The 18335-nt window shown below is 45.4% G+C and overlaps 1 protein-coding gene across 13 annotated transcripts in view; it reads left to right on the top strand.

The window, feature by feature from the left end:
• Window positions 1–18335, top strand: part of atg10 (ATG10 autophagy related 10 homolog (S. cerevisiae)) — a 419083-nt gene that overhangs the window by 321645 nt on the left and 79103 nt on the right. For 11 of the 13 annotated variants that reach the window (XM_070867422.1, XM_070867041.1, XM_070867373.1 and 8 more), the window contains one exon: window positions 14449–14493. The exons of the other annotated variants lie outside the window; for them this stretch is intronic. In XM_070867422.1, the coding sequence (XP_070723523.1) occupies window positions 14449–14493 (45 nt within the window). The remainder of the gene's footprint in view (window positions 1–14448; window positions 14494–18335) is intronic. 13 annotated transcript variants of the gene reach the window in all.

The raw sequence follows: 18335 nt of genomic DNA on the forward strand, positions 1-18335 counted from the left end.
AGTATAGTTATAAGGATAGACTTGACAAAATAGGACTATTTCCACTGGAACTGGGGTGACTTGGAGGAGATTTAGTAGAGCTTTATAAAATTGTGGAAGGTTTTGGTCGAGTGAATTGTGAAAGATTACTACAGGTGCAGCGTTGAGAATCCGGGACCAAGGCCGTACGGATTTCGAGCTTTTCCGGACTTTCGATCGTCTTTCTGACATCACGAATCCGGAAACAACCGAGTCCAGGTTCGGGTATTTCCGGATTTCGGAACGTCAGAAAGGGGGGGGAGGGTCCCGCTGAGGACAGAGGATCCGGGCCCCGCTGAGGAGATGTTCGGGCGGGCCGGCCAGGAGACCCCGCGGTAAGGGCAGCGGCGGGGCCCTGAGGTTCGCAGGGTCGGCGGATCCGGATTCTGGAACATTTTACGGATTCTGGACGACCCTGCCACCGATCGTCCTGGATTCCGGAACTCCGGATTTTCGACGCTGCATCTGTACTTCTAATTGTGGTCAGTGACAAGTGGTCTCAATTAAAGTTATAATGAAGGAAGCGAAGAGAGGATTAAGAAACAATTACTTTCATAGAGCGTTGTTGGAGCATAGAATGCTTTGTCACAGGGAATCGTTAATGTAGAGACCATTGCATTTTTAAGTAAATAAGGGCATAAAAGACCCCATGACACTATTTTGAAAATCGGGCGAGTTCTCCCCTGTTTCTCAGCCACTATTTATCCCTCAACCAACATCTTTCTTTCCTTCCTTCTTTGCATCTATTTTATTTTATTCACAGCAAGAGCAGTGTAATGTGGAATCTAGTTGAAAGAACAAATGGTTGATCATGAATATCTCCATAGCCACAGCTAATGCACTAACTTTTTGAATCAATTAACTGCAATGTGATTTCAATTTGTATGATTTGTTCCTTGTCTTTTTCTCGTAACCTTCAGTCTGAATTTGAGCAGCATATTTGGGAAGCTGTTCATATTCCACAAAATTTGTTTTAAATCCTTTTTGTTGAAACTAGAACATTTGGGCTCATCGGAGATTAACTCCCAAATTCCTTTTTAATACATTTATTCTTGCCACTTAATTAAATCAGGTCTTATTTCAAGATTATTTTCCATAGGTTTTCTTCTGATTCATTTGCATAAAATACATGTTCATTTGATGTTTGTTATATCTTCCCCAAGTGACAGAATTGTTCAGATTCCAATCGTAAGTTTCTGTCAGTTCTCTGTACTACATAAAACAATAGGTAACTCCAGAGATCCAACTTCTTTTTCCTTTCTTCCTCTACTCCTCTTCTCCTGAAAGCAATGTTATGCTGCCAACCCCTCCGAGTACTTTGTCCAACTGGCCATTCTGCATTTGTGATGCAGAACACTGAGGACTAAAAATTCTGCAGGTTTGTGCCTGTTTTTCCGCCATGGCGAAGTGGAAAAACAAATTTCTTTGGCGCTAAACGAGTTGCACAAAATTTAGTGCCCGAGCGGAAAATTCGGCAGGGGTTTTGCGACGCCGCTAAAAATTATTGCCCGCCCATATTTTTAGCTGTTTTTATGACGTCAATCGGCGTGCAACACTGTGCTATCGTTGGGCGCGGAAAATTCGCCGATATCACCATTTTTACCGCCCGCCCAAAAACACGCCTGAAAAAATTAAGTCTTACCAGGTCGGACTCGGAGCGCATTCGGCGTTAACAGCGCCATCTTGAAAAACGGAGCAGAAGTTCATTGCATAAAAGGATTTGGAGGGAAGGCTGCATTTTATACAGTGAGCTTTATGTGAGTTTATAGTTTGTCTTTAAGAATATTTAAGGACATTTAAAAGAATGGGGGCTATATTCTCTGCCATTATTCCTGGCTGCTTTTTCTATGCCGCATCGAGCAGGAAGAAGAGTTATTCAAGAGCATTTTGAGCTTAATCGAAGTGCTTAATTGAGGAGGCCTTACTCCCCACGAGTTTACAGGGAACAGCGCTCATACTTGCAGCTATCTGAGGCACAGTGTGTTAGAAGGCTGTGCTTCCGAAAAGAGGAGGTGACAGAGATATGCCAGCTCATAAAGGCAGACCTACAGCATACCAGCGGCAACAGGACTGGACTGCCTGTCCAGGTGAAGGTGATTGCGGCACTTGCCTTCTGTGCCTCCGGTTCCTTTCAGGCATCAGCGGGGGACATATGCTCCATCTTGCAGCATGCTACACATTGCTGCATTCATCAGGTGATTATTGCACTGTACACACACAGGATGGACTTTATAAAGTTCCCATAGACCAAGGAGGCTCAGATGAGAGGGCTATAGGTTTTGGATGAATTGTTGGCTTCCCCAAGGTTCAGGCTGCCATTGACTGTACGTACATCACCCTGCGAGCACCTTTACAGGATTCAGAGGTTTACCGAAACCGAAAGGAATTCCACTCCCTGAACATGCTGATTGTCTGTGACCATACTCAGCGCACCATGGCGGTAAATGCCCAATTTCTAGGGAGCATCCATGATGCTTTCATCTTGCGTGAGAGCACTGTCTACCTGTTCGAGCGTCAGTCACAGGCCAGAGGTGGATGCTGGGGGACAAAGGTTACGGCCTCGCCACCTGGCTCATGAACCTCCTCTGGAACCCTCAGACAGAAGCTGAGCATCGCTATAATGACAGCTATATAGCCACATGCAACATCGTCAAAAAGACAATTGGAGTGCTCAAGCAGTGCTTCTGATGCCTGGACCCCTCAGCAGGCCTCTGAGTTCATTGTGGTGAGCTGCATGCTACACAACTTAACCATCATGAGGGGACAGGATTTGCCACTGGGGACTGCAGGACCACCTCAGGAGAGAGGGTGGGGGGGGAGGAGGAGGAGGAACCTGGTGATGAACCCATGCCACCATCCCCACCACCATGTGGAGCTTTCGCCACTGCAAAAGCCTTATATCAGCAGCTCATAATTCAACGCTTTGCTTGAAGAGTGAACGGCACGTTTGACTGTTGCCTGGCCACTCTATCCACCATGTTGACTATTCCACTCTTATTCTGCAAATGAGACACTACACAGGAATGGTTAAGGTGAACAAAAGAATTTATTCAACATTGTAACTTGAATAAAATGTAAACCTCTCAAAAGTGTAACAAAATTTATTAAACACAATTGTGAATTGTCAAACTTTATAAAATATCAAAAACAACAAAAGAACAACCCCTGCACCAAACGTCTTTTACCTGCGGCCCCTCTTTTCCCCCCTTCTCCCCCCCCCCCCCCCACCGCGCCCCCATCCTAACCCACCTCCCTCGCATCCTGATTGTACCCAAGGTGGTACCAAGACGCCGTGCAGCAACGCGGTCAGAGACCTGCTGTAAAAGGGGAAGAGACAAAGGAGACACCATGTGTGGATCCCTTGGAGAAGCTCGGGATATGGAAGGCCCGGCTTCTGAGTGGCGAGCCTCTTGCTTGGCCTCGCCACTTGCAGGTGGTGTGGGTCTGGGGAGGTGTGACACTGGGGACTGTAGTGCCAAAGGTTGAGTCCATGAATTGCATGTGGGCATTGGCGGCCTCGGTGTTCTCGCGGGTCACAGTGACAATCTGCGACATGCCCTCCTTCATGTTCGCGGACAGTGCCACAGTGCTTGCGGGAAAACATCCAAGACTTCCAGGAATTGTCGGGTGAGCTGGATGCTCTCCCTGGACAGTCCCACCATGTCCAGGTGTGCGTCCGCCTGTCTGTCAGCAGACCGGCTTTGCTGACTCACCCTCCGGAGAGACGGCATATGGGATTCAACCCTGAAGTGCGTTGCTGCACGCCACTTGTACCTGGGGCCTCGGATGGTCGAAAGCCTGAGAATGTTTCTTCCTCAGAAGAACTAGTGGTCGCAGCAAAAGGAGGTGGTGACTGCATCGGCCCCCCCACCCCCATCCCCATCCCCCTCTCCTCCCGGAATAGCTTCAGCAGTTTCCTCCTCCCATTGAGGTTCCTTGTCCTCGGTGTCTTCCTCACCCCCTTCCTCCACCCCTACATGATGGGCTGAGGTGGAGGCTTCCATTGGAGGATGTGGTGGCTCCTCATCTGGAAATAGAAAACAACAGTCGAGTGGTTAGCAGCAGGGGAGGGGACAGGGTGACATGAGTAAGGTCACATAGCACAGGCTCATTTAAAGGACCGGCGCTAGTCCATTATATGTAGCCCACAAACACTGCATCACATTGCCCCAACCCTAGTCCAGAGACACTGCATCACATTGCCCCAACCCAGCCCGGGGATTTTGCAGGACTTACCCTCAGTTTGAACAGGGGTTCAGCACCCCCACAGGTAGTTGACCTCCCTGACGCACCAATCAAAGCTGCCACTCTCTCCTCCAGGTTCGTTAATGGATATGTTTGGGGCGGACCGTTGCTCTTGGCGGTTGTGTGACAACTTTGACTGCAAAAATGACAATGGGAATGGTTTCCAGAGGGCCCTTCTGCTCTTGTGGCACACACAGATAGCCACCAAAGCACTTATACCATACTGTGTGCATTTAATACAGTCCTCTGTTTAATGGCCCTGGAAGTTGCATGTGGTTCATGAGGAAGACATCAAAGTGCAGAAACATCTTTTAAGATGTCAAAAAGCAGGTTTAATAATGTGTAATGATCCTTCATAGCAAATAAGGTGCAACACTAAGCCTAGCAATAACGTGTCAGATTTACAATTGAAGTAATGAAGGAGTGCATGAATAAAAATATTACTTACTCTGATGACCCTGCAATGGTCATTGAACCTTTTCCAACATTGCTTGTGGTCCCTCCTGATGTCGTCCAATGCGGCAACCTCCTCTGGCTCGCTGGTCCATAGACACTTTAGAACAGCTGGGAGGGGTTTCCTGGCACCCCTCCGATTAAAATCTCCTCATCTACTCTGCACAGCTGCGATGAGGGCCTCGTTCGCCACATAACTGAGCTTTTTGGCTCTCTGCCTGCTTAACTCTCCTTGCATCGTGGCTGCTGTGTGAAAAATAGCTGATTCAGCCCTGGATGTATTGCGCATGCGCAGGCGCACCCTGACAGCTGACCAGAATCATGGGAGGAAGAAAAAAAACAGGGTAATAAAATCAATAGAAAAAAAATTTGCGCATGCGCAAAAGGTCCGTTTTTTTTTAACATCACTAATTTCAACTCCAGCGCCAAAATGCTGTCGTGCAAGGCCGGATTTATCGCTATCACTGGTCACCATTTGAATTTTGCGAGGTCCAGCGACAGCGGTACTCTGGCGGAAAAAAAAATACCGCCACAATTATCGCCAAAAAAATGTCTATCGCAAATACCAGAATTTCTAGCCCACAGTGTTGATGAGCTATTCAGTCCTGGGGGCAATAACAACCAAGCTTGATCCTGTCCTCACTCAATGTTTACATGCATGTACTTGCAGCGAGACTCACAGAGTAGCGATCAAACCCAGGATTACTGAGATTAATTGGTCAATTGTTTCATACTCTGATGGTTAAAACATGGTGAGACACTGACAAAGTGCTAGCAGAGTCTAAATTGTTTTTTTCTCAATGTAAACTGATTGGCAATGTTTAATCTCTTTTGTGCAATTAGTGACCTCAATTATTAAATTGCAATGGTCCAAGAGCTCAGTGGCTGCTCTCGAAACCATGCATGTTGGAGACAGTAGGCCAATTCATTTTGATGTTACACTTTATGACATCAGGGATGCTGCCGCAACACTTCAGTCCTGGTACAGGTGCAGCATCCCGAATCCGGAACCCCCGGGACCGAGGCCATTCCGGATTCCGCATTTTTCTGGACTTTGGAACGTCTTTTTGACGTCACGAATCCGGAAACACCAGAGCCTAGGTTCGGGTATTTCCAGATTTCGGAACGTCCAAAGGGGGGGTGGGGGGTGCCTGCCGAGGAGCTGTTTGGGTCATTCGGGCCCCGCCGAGGAGGTCATCGGGCCGGCCCTGCTGAGGTGGTGTTCGGGCAGGCCAGCCCTGCCGAGGAGGTGTTTGGGCGGGCTGGCGAGGAGGCTTCGAGGTAAGAACAGGGCGTTGGGGCGAGGCGAGGCCCAAGGTCGGGCAGCGGCAGGGCCCCGAGATCGGCAGGGTCGTCGGGTCCAGATTCTGGAACATTTTACAGATTCCGGACGACCCTGCCACTGATCGGTCCGGAGTCCGGATTCTGAAACATTCCGGATTCCGCAACTCCGGAACACCTGTACTTGAACTATTGTTTCTTTACTTACACCAGGATCAGAGTTGATAAATTTTGTGGTTGAAATTTGAAGTTCCTGTTTTAAAATATGGGGGGTAATTTTAACCTAACCTACCCGGCGGGAAACTGACTAATACATACTGCCGAGACCTGAACTGATGCCAAATTGAAGTGGAGTGAAACTTCCTCCTCCAGGGAGTCTCCATTCTCGTTGCTGCAGTGTCATGATGGGCCCCGACTCTAGATTCAGGCAGCATTTATGCCGTAACTGCACCATTGGAAACCACTCCCATAGATTACTGACCAATTTCAAGTTGCAAGTTGCACATGCAAATGCCACTCCAGTTCTTTTGACTACGCGTTGCTGTCATAGGTTCCACTATAAGGTTTTCTGAATTATTTTTTTGAACTGATGCTGAAAATTATGTAGCCGTTTTGTGAAGGTTTGAAAAGTAATCAAGCTTGGAGAACTGCTGTACTCTGGTCCCATTGATCATAGTGAAAACTAGCTACAAGACCCGAGAAAACTTTAAATAGGTAACAAGTTTGAAACAATTAAGTTTATTGACTTCCTCTGTTTTCGCTTCATTAGCCGTGGATCCACATTTTACAATTATTTTGCTCTCCTTTAGGAACTTCTTGTCCTTTTTTTCATGTAATAGGAACATTACAAACAGTAGAGTAGGTCTATCAGCCCTCTTGAAACTGCTCCACCATGCAGTGAGATCATGGCTGATCTGTACCTCAGCTTCCTTTCCCTTGATACCTTACCTAACAAAAATCGATCAACCTCAGTCTTGAAAGCTCTAATTGACCTAGAATCTACAGCCTTTTAGAAACAGAGAAACATAGAAAATAGGTGCAGGAGTAGGCCAGTCGGCCCTTCGAGCCTGCACCGCCATTCAATGAGTTCATGGCTGAACATGCAACTTCAGTACCCCATTCCTGTTTTCTCGCCATACCCCTTGATCCCCCTAGTAGTAAGGACTACATCTAACTCCTTTTTGAATATATTTAGTGAATTGGCCTCAACAACTTCCTGTGGTAGAGAATTCCACAGGTTCACCACTCTCTGGGTGAAGAAGTTTCTCCTCATCTCGGTCCTAAATGGCTTACCCCTTATCCTTAGACTGTGACCCCTGGTTCTGGACTTCCCCAACATTGGGAACATTCTTCCTGCATCTAAGCTGTCTAAACCCGTCAGAATTTTAAACGTTTCTATGAGATCCCCTCTCATTCTTCTGAACTCCAGTGAATACAAGCCCAGTTGATCCAGTCTTTCTTGATATGTCAGTCCCGCCATCCTGGGAATCAATCTGATGAACCTTCGCTGCACTCTCTCAATAGCAAGAATGTCCTTCCTCAAGTTATGAGACCAAAACTGTACACAATACTCCAGGTGTGGCCTCACCAAGGCCCTGTACAACTGTAGCAACACCTCCCTGCCCCTGTACTCAAATCCCCTCGCTATGAAGGCCAACATGCCATTTGCTTTCTTAACTGCCTGCTGTACCTGCATGCCAACCTTCAATGACTGATGTACCATGACACCCAGGTCTCGTTGCACCTCCCCTTTTCCTAATCTGTCACCATTCAGATAATAGTCTGTCTCTCTGTTTTTACCACCAAAGTGGATAACCTCACATTTATCTACATTATACTTCATCTGCCATGCACTTGCCCACTCACCTAACCTATCCAAGTCACTCTGCAGCCTCATAGCATCCTCCTCGCAGCTCACACTGCCACCCAACTTAGTGTCATCTGCAAATTTGGAGATACTACATTTAATCCCCTCGTCTAAATCATTAATGTTTTGGTGGAGAGTTCCATATAACTACTGTCCTTTGAGTTAAAAAGTGCTGCCTGATTTTGCTCCTGAATGGCTTATCTCTAATTTTAAGATAATGGGCTGGAATTTGGTCAGCATTTCCGCCTCATTTTTCGGTGGTATTTTCTGGTGAAATTCCACCCGGTGCGAGTTTGATCAAAGTGTTCTGCCGGCGGTTTTGAAATACCATTGGGAAGCGGAACGCCGACGTGCAACATTGAAAAAACCGCTTCCGCCCAAGTTTGGTGGTGGCAGTGATCCGTAGTCGAGGAGAAAAAAAACACCCAGGAGAACCAGCTGGAGCAGCTCTTCGATCGGCAGTGAAACCCTGCAAAAAAAGGTAAATTAAAGTTTTTTTTAAAATTCTTTTGCAGCGATTCACTGGAAAAAGGTCCTGTGAATGTTTTCAGATTTTTTTATTTTTTTATTTTTTGAAACTATTTTGTGTTTTCCCCCTCCTAGGCCCAACTTGCAGCCTCGGTCTAAATTTTACTAAAATATGACTGAATTTGACCAGGATCGCGTTTTCTGCCGAGAATCCATGTGGAACACCGATTTTTCCCGCCAGGTGTTTTTTTTTACATTTGTTGTTTAATTTTCCATCGATCTTAATTAAATAATCATAGCGTTTTTTTTTTCGGTGGTAATCCGGTGGTGGCGGTTTTTGACCAAATTCTAGCCCATTTGTCCCCATGTTCTTGATTCCCCCATCAGAAGAAATCGTTTTCCATAACCAGCCTATCAAATTCGTTTAACATTTTAATAACCTCGATCAGATCACCGTCAATCTACTATACCCAAAGGAATACAGGCCAAAGTTATGCAACCTGTACTCATAATTTAACCCTCTAAACCTCAGTATAATTCTGGTGAATTTGCATTGTACCCCTTTAACACTAGCATAATGGGCCCAAGTTTCCACATGATTTGCGCCTGATTTTTAGGAGCAATTGGTGGAGAACGGACTATCTTAGAAATCGCAATTCTCCACATTTATTTTTCTGCAGTTCTAGTCAGGTAGAACAGTTCTACTTTGGAACAGAATTTTTTCTTCAAAAGGAGGCGTATCCGGCCACTGACGCCTGATTTGAAAGTTTCCACAGTGAAAACGTACTCCAAACTAAAGTAGAATGGAGCCAGTGAAGATTTTTGTAGAACTGAAAAAACCTGTTCTACACATTAAAAAATCAGGCGCAGGTTACAAATTAGGCGTCCAGAACGAGGTGGGGGGGAAGGGAACTCATTAAATTCTATAATAAATCCTTATTTATACTTATACAAATATTATACAAATAAATCCAACCTGAATAAACATTTATAAGCAAAGAAAAGATTAAATAAACCATCTTCCTACCTGTGTGAAAGTACTTCAGGCAGGCCTTTCGGGACCGAAGGCTGAACAGGCCGGCCCGAGACTTCAGGCAGGGCCCGTCCCCAGCACCAGATTTACAGGTAGGTGGCGTTGGGTTGGGTCGGGTCGGGGGGGGGAGGGAGGGAGGGAGAGAGAGGGGGGGAGAGAGAGAGAGAGAGAGAGAGAGAGAGAGGTCAGGTCGGATCCAGTCCGGGAGCGGGAGTCGGGTCGGGTCCAGTGGGGGGGGGGTCGGGGCGGGAGCGCGGGTCGGGTCGGGTCCAGTCGGGGGGGCGGGGAGCGGGAACAGGAGCGCGGGTTGGGTCGGGTGGAGCGGGAACAGGAGCGCGGGTCGGGTCCAGTCGGGGAGGCGGGGAGCGGGAACAGGAGGTCGGGTCGGGTCCGGTTGGGGGGGTGGGGAGGGAGCGGGTGTCGGGTCTGGTCCGGAGGCAGTGGGGGGAGCGGGTGTCGGGTCTGGTCCGGAGGCAGGGGGGGCGCGGGGAGCGGGTGTCGGGTCTGGTCCGGAGGTGGGGGGGGGGGGGGGAGCGAGTGTCGGGTCTGGTCCGGAGGTGGGGGGGGGGGGGGGAAGAGCGGGTGTCGGGTCTGGTCCGGAGGCAGGGGTGGGGGGCGGGGAGCGGGTGTTGGGTCTGGCCGGGGGGGGAAGCTGGAGCTGGCCGTGGGAGGAGCCTTATTCACGCAGCCCCAGTGAGGCCATTCAGCCAGGACTAGGGGCTGCGTGCTTCGGGCCCCTCCCACACAGTTCGGCGCCTGGAGCTACTGCACTTGCGTGCCCACTGTAGCGCGCATGTGCAGAGGTCCCGGCACTGTTTTCAGCACAGGGACCTGGCTTCGCCCCCTACAGCTCGTGCTGCGCTGCGCCGAGGGCCAGAGGACCTGCAAGTAGGTGGAGAATACGGAGGGTTTTTTTTAGGCGCACTTTGTGGCGCGAAAAACGGGCGTCCAGGTCGGGACTGCGCCGTTCTAGGCGCGTGTGGAAACTTAGGCCCTTAGTTCCTGAGGTGTGGTGCCCAAAACAGCACGGTACTTCAGATGGGGTCAAACCAAAGCTCGATGCAACTGAAGCAAAGTTTCCTCCACTTTGTATTCCAATGGAGGGAAAGAGGCATTTTCAAAGGTGCTGGTTTCTCCAGCTCTCCCCATTCTGTAGTATTCTCCACTCCTCTTCCAAACACTTTCCCTTTCTCAGTTCCTGCAGATAATTCAGTCACTCTGAATGCCGCTCATTTTTTATCTTTCCCTCTGTAGTAGTGAATTCCTCTTGCTCCCTGCCATTACAGTGTGTCCACATGTACATGTAATTATAAGTACATTACATACACTTCACTCCATTGTGCTCTTAAATCATCCTGCTTTTTCATACATTTAAAAAATAGAATATATACTTTTTAAAATGTATTCTCAGGATGTGGGTGTCATTGGTTAGGACGGCATTTATTGGTCATCCCTAGTTGCTCCTGAGAAGGTGACGGTGAGCTACCTTCTTGAACCGCTGCAGTCCATGTGGTGAAGGTACTTTTTTTTGAAGGCCATGTTTGGTCATGTGTGATTGAGACACATTATTGGAGGTGGAGGAGAATGGCCCTGAAAGCCCAAATGAGTAACCTGTGGATTAGGGTAACTAGAGGAAGTTGAGGGAGCAGGCTGCTGATTTGAGGAGTGGGCTTAATATCAAAATATGTTTTCAAGGAATTTATAGGAGTTTAGAGGTAATTGTATGAATAAGAATAAGCCTGCCATTGTGAAAAATATTTTGGGTTTCTGTTATAAATGGTAGTTAGGTCTAATTGTTTATGTAAGGAAATTGCTTTGTTTTACTGGTAGATTTTCCTTCATGGTAATTTGAAGGTTTGAGATTGTCCACCTTCTGAATTTTGGCTTGCTGTTGAACATTGAGTAAATTAAAAGTATTACATTGGTATGATGGCATGTCCCAAAGTTTTAAAAATATACTGATTGCTTTCTTTGCCTAAAAAGCTATTCATTTCCGTCTTGAATTTGACGACACTGCCTGCCTCCACTGACTCCCTGGGCTGTCTATTCCACACATTCAGCATCCTCTTGTGTGAAGTAGTTAAATTTACACTGTCTGCACTTGTGTTAACTAGAAAGCGACCAAAAGCTGGCCGACAACTTCCTCAAAGTCTGCAACTCCAAATAGCCCTGATTGTAGATCTATGACCAATGTGGGCCCAAGTTTCGGGTGGAGTTGCTCCAATTTCTTTTGAGCAACTAGTTTAGTTTGGAGTATCTTAGAAATCACAATTCTCAGCATTTAGTTTGCTCTAGTTCTAGTGAGTTAATTTAGTTTCGTTTTAGTTCATTTTTTTTTCCAAAAGAGGGTGTGTCCAGTCACTTAGGCCTATTTTGCAAGTTTAGGCAGCGAAAACTTACTCCAAACTAACTTAGAATGGAGTAAGTGTCCACTTTTGTAAATTCTGAAAAACCTTACCTAGAGTTAAGTTCAGTGCAGGCACAGCCAGAGACGGGGGGGTGGGGGGGGGGGGGGTGGGAAGCATTTAAAGCACCAAGCACGAAACGAAGCACAAAAAGTAATAAGCAATTAATTAACAAATAAAAAATAGAAGGAATCCTGCACTAAAGCACCAAGACCAAAGTAATAAGCAACCAATCAATAACAAATAAAAAATAGAAGTCCTACCTTTATGTGAAGGGAATGTGTCTCTCCATGTCTCTCTCTCTGTCTCTGTCTCTGTCCATGTCTCCTCTCTGTCTCTGTCAGTGTCTCTCTCTCTGTCTCTGTCAGTGTCTCTCTGTGTTTCTGACAGTAGGGGGTGGAGGAGGGAGGGGGGTGCTGAACGGGAGGGGAGGGGGAGCGGGGGGGGCTGAACGGAGACTGAATGCGGTGGTGGGGGGGAGGCGAGGCTGAATGCGGGAGGGGGTGGGAGGCTGAACGGAGGCTGAATGCGGGAGGGGGGGGAATGGGAGGAGGCTCTGAATGAAGGCTGAATGCAGGGGGGGTGGAGGCATGGGAGGCTGAACCCGGGGTGGGGGGGTGGGGGTGAACAGAGGCTGAACGAAGGAAGTGGGGGGGTGAAGCGAAGTAATTTGGAGATACTGATGCAAAATCACCTCAATGATTGTTTTAAGTTAAAGATCTGAATCTTTCTGCAAAGTCTCAAATACAGTTGGACCTACACATTTTCAAACCTGCATCATTCCAAGTGAGCCTTCACCAGATGTGTGAACGTTTTTTTTATGAATCTTGGCAGCCTCTTCAGGTAACACTCCTTCTGAAACCTCGACATGAGGTGACAAGAATATTCAGCATCAGCTTTTAGTAAAGATATTCAGTGCTCATTAGGGCCCCTCCCACACGGCTTGCAGAGCGTCGGGCTGCGAGGAGCTACTGCACATGCGCGCACACTCTCGCACGCATGTGCAGAGGTCCCGGCACTGTTTTCAGCGCAGGGACCTGGCTCCGCCCCCACCCCTTGTGCTGCGCTACGCCGAGGCCGAAGATGTCCTGAGGAGCTCGGAGAATTAGAAGATAAGTTTTCGGCGCCCTTTTTATTCTAGAAAGTCGGCGCAACTCATGGAGGTGCGCCGTTTTTACAGGGAACGGAAACTTGGGCCCCTTGTTTTTTGCTGCGTGGTCCCTTTAAGTGGTTGTGTGGCCTATTCAAATTTTCACGTATGCGCGGTTTCTCCCATGTAAAAGCTGTTGAGCGGCCTGCGCGGGTCCGACAGATCCCTGCACGGCCACACATGTACATTTTATGGGCATGTAAATTACAGGCATAACTAATATGCATAGTGGAAGATTATGGGGGCGGGGGGGGTGTGGAAATCAGGGTTTGCCCTAATTTTTGTGGAGAAATTGTGAGCTATTGTACATATATTTTGGTACTCTCCGTTGTTAAATCTGAGAAATTGTATATAATCATTGTCGCAGTGATAGAAACACCCCCTTAATCCTTCCTCACCCTCCAACTGATGGTGACACTTTTCTTTCCTCACTCTCCTCGAATATTTTGCCTCCCCTTTTTCCTCCCCCATGCTCAGTCAGTTCATACTGGCACACTCCTAATCACTCTGCCTCCCGGTTCACTTTGACACACTTCTCCCTTTTCCCCTATACAGTTGCTATATGCATAAGAATGATGTAGATTGACCTGCTGGCTGCCCTGTTTTTTTTTATCCATTCCTTTCATTGACCCATCTTTATGGGTGATTCCTGCAGACTGCGACCAAAAACTATGAAATCACCACATCCCTTGGCTCCTACATGATACAGCTCCAGGTTTGCTGTGGTTTGGAATTCCGAATCTTGCAAAATTATCACACGAATTCCTACCTGTAAATGTGTTCCATCCTCCAGAACAGCCATTGGTTAGGTGATGGGACTGAATTTATGACTTTAAACTTGGAAAAACAGACACTGACCTCAAATGCCAACTATATAAGTGAAATGCAGATAATTAATATGTAAATTCCTATTCACCTTCCCTCTTACTTTCTGACATTAAAGTGGACAGATGCTGAAAGAGATATAAAGGGTATAGTAGAAACAATCTCTACAAGGATGCATTTCTGAGCTAACTTCCCTAGGGAAAAACAGAAACAAACTAGGAAAAGCTGCCAGGGTCGTCTGGAAGCCAACCACAGCTATATACTCGGTGCTAAACTGTTCCACATTTAATGCACATCAACAAAAGATGGTGTATGTAATCTGCAATGACTTCTTGTAACTGCAAAATAAATGTAATAAGTTCTGAAAAAGCCTAGTAACTAACACACTGGGTCAATAATGTGATATCCAGCACCCTTAGCACTAAAGTACATTAATTAGGTGATTACTCTCCGTAGAATCAGGCATGAAAACCTGAGGTCTAATTTGTTCCCATTGTGTTTGGTTAGTGTGCAACATGCTGAGACCTTGTGCACTTACTGTACATTGGACTCGTCTACATTTACACTTGCCCGTAGACTTTCTGTGGGCTTTGGCACTGTGATTTGCGGTAATTAGAGAGATGAAACGGTGCAGCGCCCTCTACAGGGGATCTGGGGCCTGTGTGAACAGGGAAAGTAACAGCTTGTTTCCTTAACCAATCAGATTGAAGAATCCTTACTGAGCAGCACAGCATCTAAACCAGGAAGTGTAAGTTAGAATATTTAATTCAATGTAAAAATTATGTACAGAATGTGAAATAAAGCAAAGGAAAGAATAAAAATTGGAGATAAAAGAGACAGAAAACTTTTAAAAAATGTATTTGAATTTAAAAAAATCTCCAATAATAATTAAAATCTGAAGGAATGTGACTCCACACTGGTAAAAGTAAATTTTCAGGGCTAGAGAGGTTGTTTGGCAGTAATTAAGACTTATCATGCCATTAAAAATACACTTACACAGCCTTAACTGTTTAGTAGGTATCTAGTGGGTAAGAACCGCAAATTCATGTCCTTCTATGTATGTGAATGGCGAGTCTTTCAGCGAGATACAGTTGGTGAAGCTTGTGGAGGAGCAGAGCAACTTGGTAGCAATTTCCCGATTTCCACATTTAACTGTGCATTTGCAGAGGCTGGAAGTTGCTGCATGATTTACTCCTTAATAACGGTGAGCACAGACAGCCTCACCGTTATTCTTAGTGCAAAATCCAGGCCATTGTGTCAAGAGTATCTGAGCAGCATTGCAGTCGTTTAACATATATAGACTCCACTTAAAAATAAAATCTCCCTAGCTATGTGCCTGAAATTGCACTTAGACCACCCATCCTAACTCATTCACCTGGTGGATATAAAAGGGATGATTTTTTTCTCCCTGTGGCGCCATGCACCTTTCCCACTTCTCTTCTCTTCCCCCTCCCCCCCCCCACCCTGAAAAGGTCCTTCCCTCCGTAGGCAGCAAAAACTTTTTACCACTGGCGCCCAAAGTCCCACCTGTTTGAACATGGCACACTCCCACTGCATCACGGGAGTAATATTGTAATGATCTGACCTTACAATCTGAGCTGAGATCAGCTCATTTCACTGGAGCAATGATCTTGGTGTTGTACGGTTAAGATCACATCATCAGTCCCAGACACCAACTTCATGATGTTTTCCTGTTTCTCATCTTCATCCATATACCCACACTGTTTCAAATTGAAACTGCTTCCTCTTTTGGAATGTTTTCCTGTTATTCAGTTCATTGCAGCACATGCACTGGGAGTTACAAAGGGCTTTTCTTCACCCATTAAAAGACAAATAGGTATAAAAGGGCAAAAGAGGAAACATTTGTTTTGACCTCTCTTTATGTAACGATAAAAAGAAAGACTTGCATTTCTATAGTGCCATTCACAACCTCGGGACGTCTAATGGCACTTTACAGCCAATGAAGTACTTTTTTGAAGTATAGTCGCTGTTATAATGTAGGAAAGTTGTCTAATATTGATTAAGCTTTTTTAATTGATGTCACTGCAGAAAAAATTGAACTTTAAAAACTGAACTATATGGATTTATAAAGTATACATTTATATAACTTCCAGACTCAACATAGAGTTCAACAAATTCAGATCATGATCACTGCTCCCATTTTTTTCAGACAGCTGTTGGTGATTATTCTGTTATTGCAATTTACACCTCCTCTATCTCTAACTTTTGTTTCTTTACTTGTCCCATTACCACTCCCTTTCGCCTTGCACCACCACCCCTTTTGTCATTTAATCTCTCGTGCCTTCCACCCTATCACAGACCTTTCCCTTTTGTTCCACCCTCCTCTTGCCCCCCCCGCCGCCTTTCCCTGTCTTCATACTTGCTTAAAACCTGGTGCATCTCTAACTTTTTCCAGTTCTGATGAAAGGTCATTGACCTGAAACATTAACTCTGTTTCTCTCTCCACAGATGCTGCCTGACCTGCTGAGTATTTTCAACATTTTCTGTTTTTATTTCAGATTTCCAGCATCTGCAGTATTTTGCTTTTACATTTACATAAATGTTGTTTTTGTACATTGTTTTGTGTTGACTTTGAAACTAAATACTGAAACCATAATGCTGCAGCTTCAGCATTAAACTGTAGTACAGTACCTAACCAAATTTCAATACTTCAGCAAACGTTGTTTGATAACGCTGCTATGAAGCATCTGGGGAAGATTTACTACGTTAAAGGCGCTATATAAATGCAAGTTGCTTTTAATATGGAGGTAGAATTAAAGTGGTTTTTGTGGTGAAGAGGATATAGAGCAGAACGCCCAGCTCAACATTAAATAGAATGGTGGGGGGGGGAGGGGTTGCGAACCTGAGACAGTGGCCGAGAAGGGGGTGAAATTGGCGACAAGTCGTAGTTTGTGACTGGGGGCAAAGACGATGGCTTTGATCTTCCCAATGTTTAACTGGAAAGAATTCTGCCTCATCCAAGACTGGATGTCGGATAAGCAGGCTGATAACACAAAGGCAACAGAGGGACCGAGAGAGGTGTCGGAGAAGTAGAGCTGGCTGTAGTCCACATACGTGTGGAAGTTAACCACATGTCTTTGGATGATATCACTAAGGGTCAACGTGAAGTTGAGGAAATGTAGGGGGCCAGTTGGAAGTGGGACCAACTGGATTGCTCTACAAAAGAGCAGGCGCAGACTCAATGGTCCTATTTCTATGATTCTATTCTATGATTCTGTTATTTAGATTGTATACGTACTTAACTAATGTTTAACCAATGCTTGTATGAGGAAGTTTGATTTATTGGAGTGTACTGTGCCATTAGTTTTCTTTGAAACAAAATATCTTCAAATGGCGCACATCTGCAATAAGGGAACTAAATTATAAATAATTCCAGTTGTCAACCTTTGACCTATCTTAAGTGAGGAACTCCAAGACTGGTTTTAGTCTCTGAGTATAATGCACTAAAGTACTAAAGAACAATTAAAAACATGTTGTCTGATTTGTGTGTCGGGGCTCAATTTGCATATCAGATTGTGTTCATTATGTTTAAAAAATACTGCTGTTCTGTTAAGTTTGGAGTTTTGGCTGTTCCTGTGTGTCTGCTTTTAATTACTGCACAGGGTTTTACAATGATGCCCTGTAGGTAGCATACCAATTGCAAAGCTTTTTTTGAGTTAGGGGAGAGAAACAGTAAACTGAAACCCAGTTCAATGTATTACTTTTGTACCATCACCAAAAATGTGAAAGTCATTCCTATTTTTCTCCTGAATTTATTTGTGTTCAAAGTTTTAAATACAAGACTTTAATTTATGAAATTTCATCTTATATAATGAAAAATATTTGAGTGGCAAAAACTGAATACTGAACTCATAAGTTAAATGGCTTCTGTAGGATTTATTTTAGTTTATTTTTGAAGAACTTTACAATTTTCATTGGTGTATATATATCAATAGCTACAAAGAGTCAAAAACTTCTCTTCAACTTCTTTCCTGCAAGAATTTTGGGGTGGGGAGTGATTGCCATCACTGCCATTAATGCAGCTTCATAACTTCATAACTAGTCAACAAAAAGTGCACTTAATGTGTGAGAATGCGATTCTTAACAATTTTGTTCTCTTTCTCTCCCCCCACCACCACTCACTCACCCACCCATCCCTCTGTTGCACTGGTTTGTGATGGTTCCACTCTGTGGCTCATCTGTAGGAAGACATTATTCATTGTTGACTGGCACTTCTTCCTCAAAGGAGCAACAAGGAGTTAAACCTGAAATATTGTGGAAATCCAGCAGAGAACAGACTCGGGCTATGTGGTTTGCATATTTTAGTGCCTGCCACAACCCCAATTTTCCCAGCCACAGTGATGTGAATCGTGTGTCTAACCACAGTAGGCACTTTCCTCTCCTTTTCTGAACCTGTTCACATTTAATCTGCATTTTAGTTTTTTTCCCCATGTAGAATGATTGTCTTCTCATTGTTTTATCAATTTACTTGAATCCTTCTCCTCCAAACTATGGGGCAAATGGAACATAGTTAAGTTTGGGACTAATTCCCATAAATAACTATCCAATTCTTCCTTGGCATTTTCAACT

The sequence above is a fragment of the Pristiophorus japonicus genome, chromosome 1 (genome assembly GCF_044704955.1).
Source record: "Pristiophorus japonicus isolate sPriJap1 chromosome 1, sPriJap1.hap1, whole genome shotgun sequence".
Classification (NCBI taxonomy): domain Eukaryota; kingdom Metazoa; phylum Chordata; class Chondrichthyes; family Pristiophoridae; genus Pristiophorus; species Pristiophorus japonicus.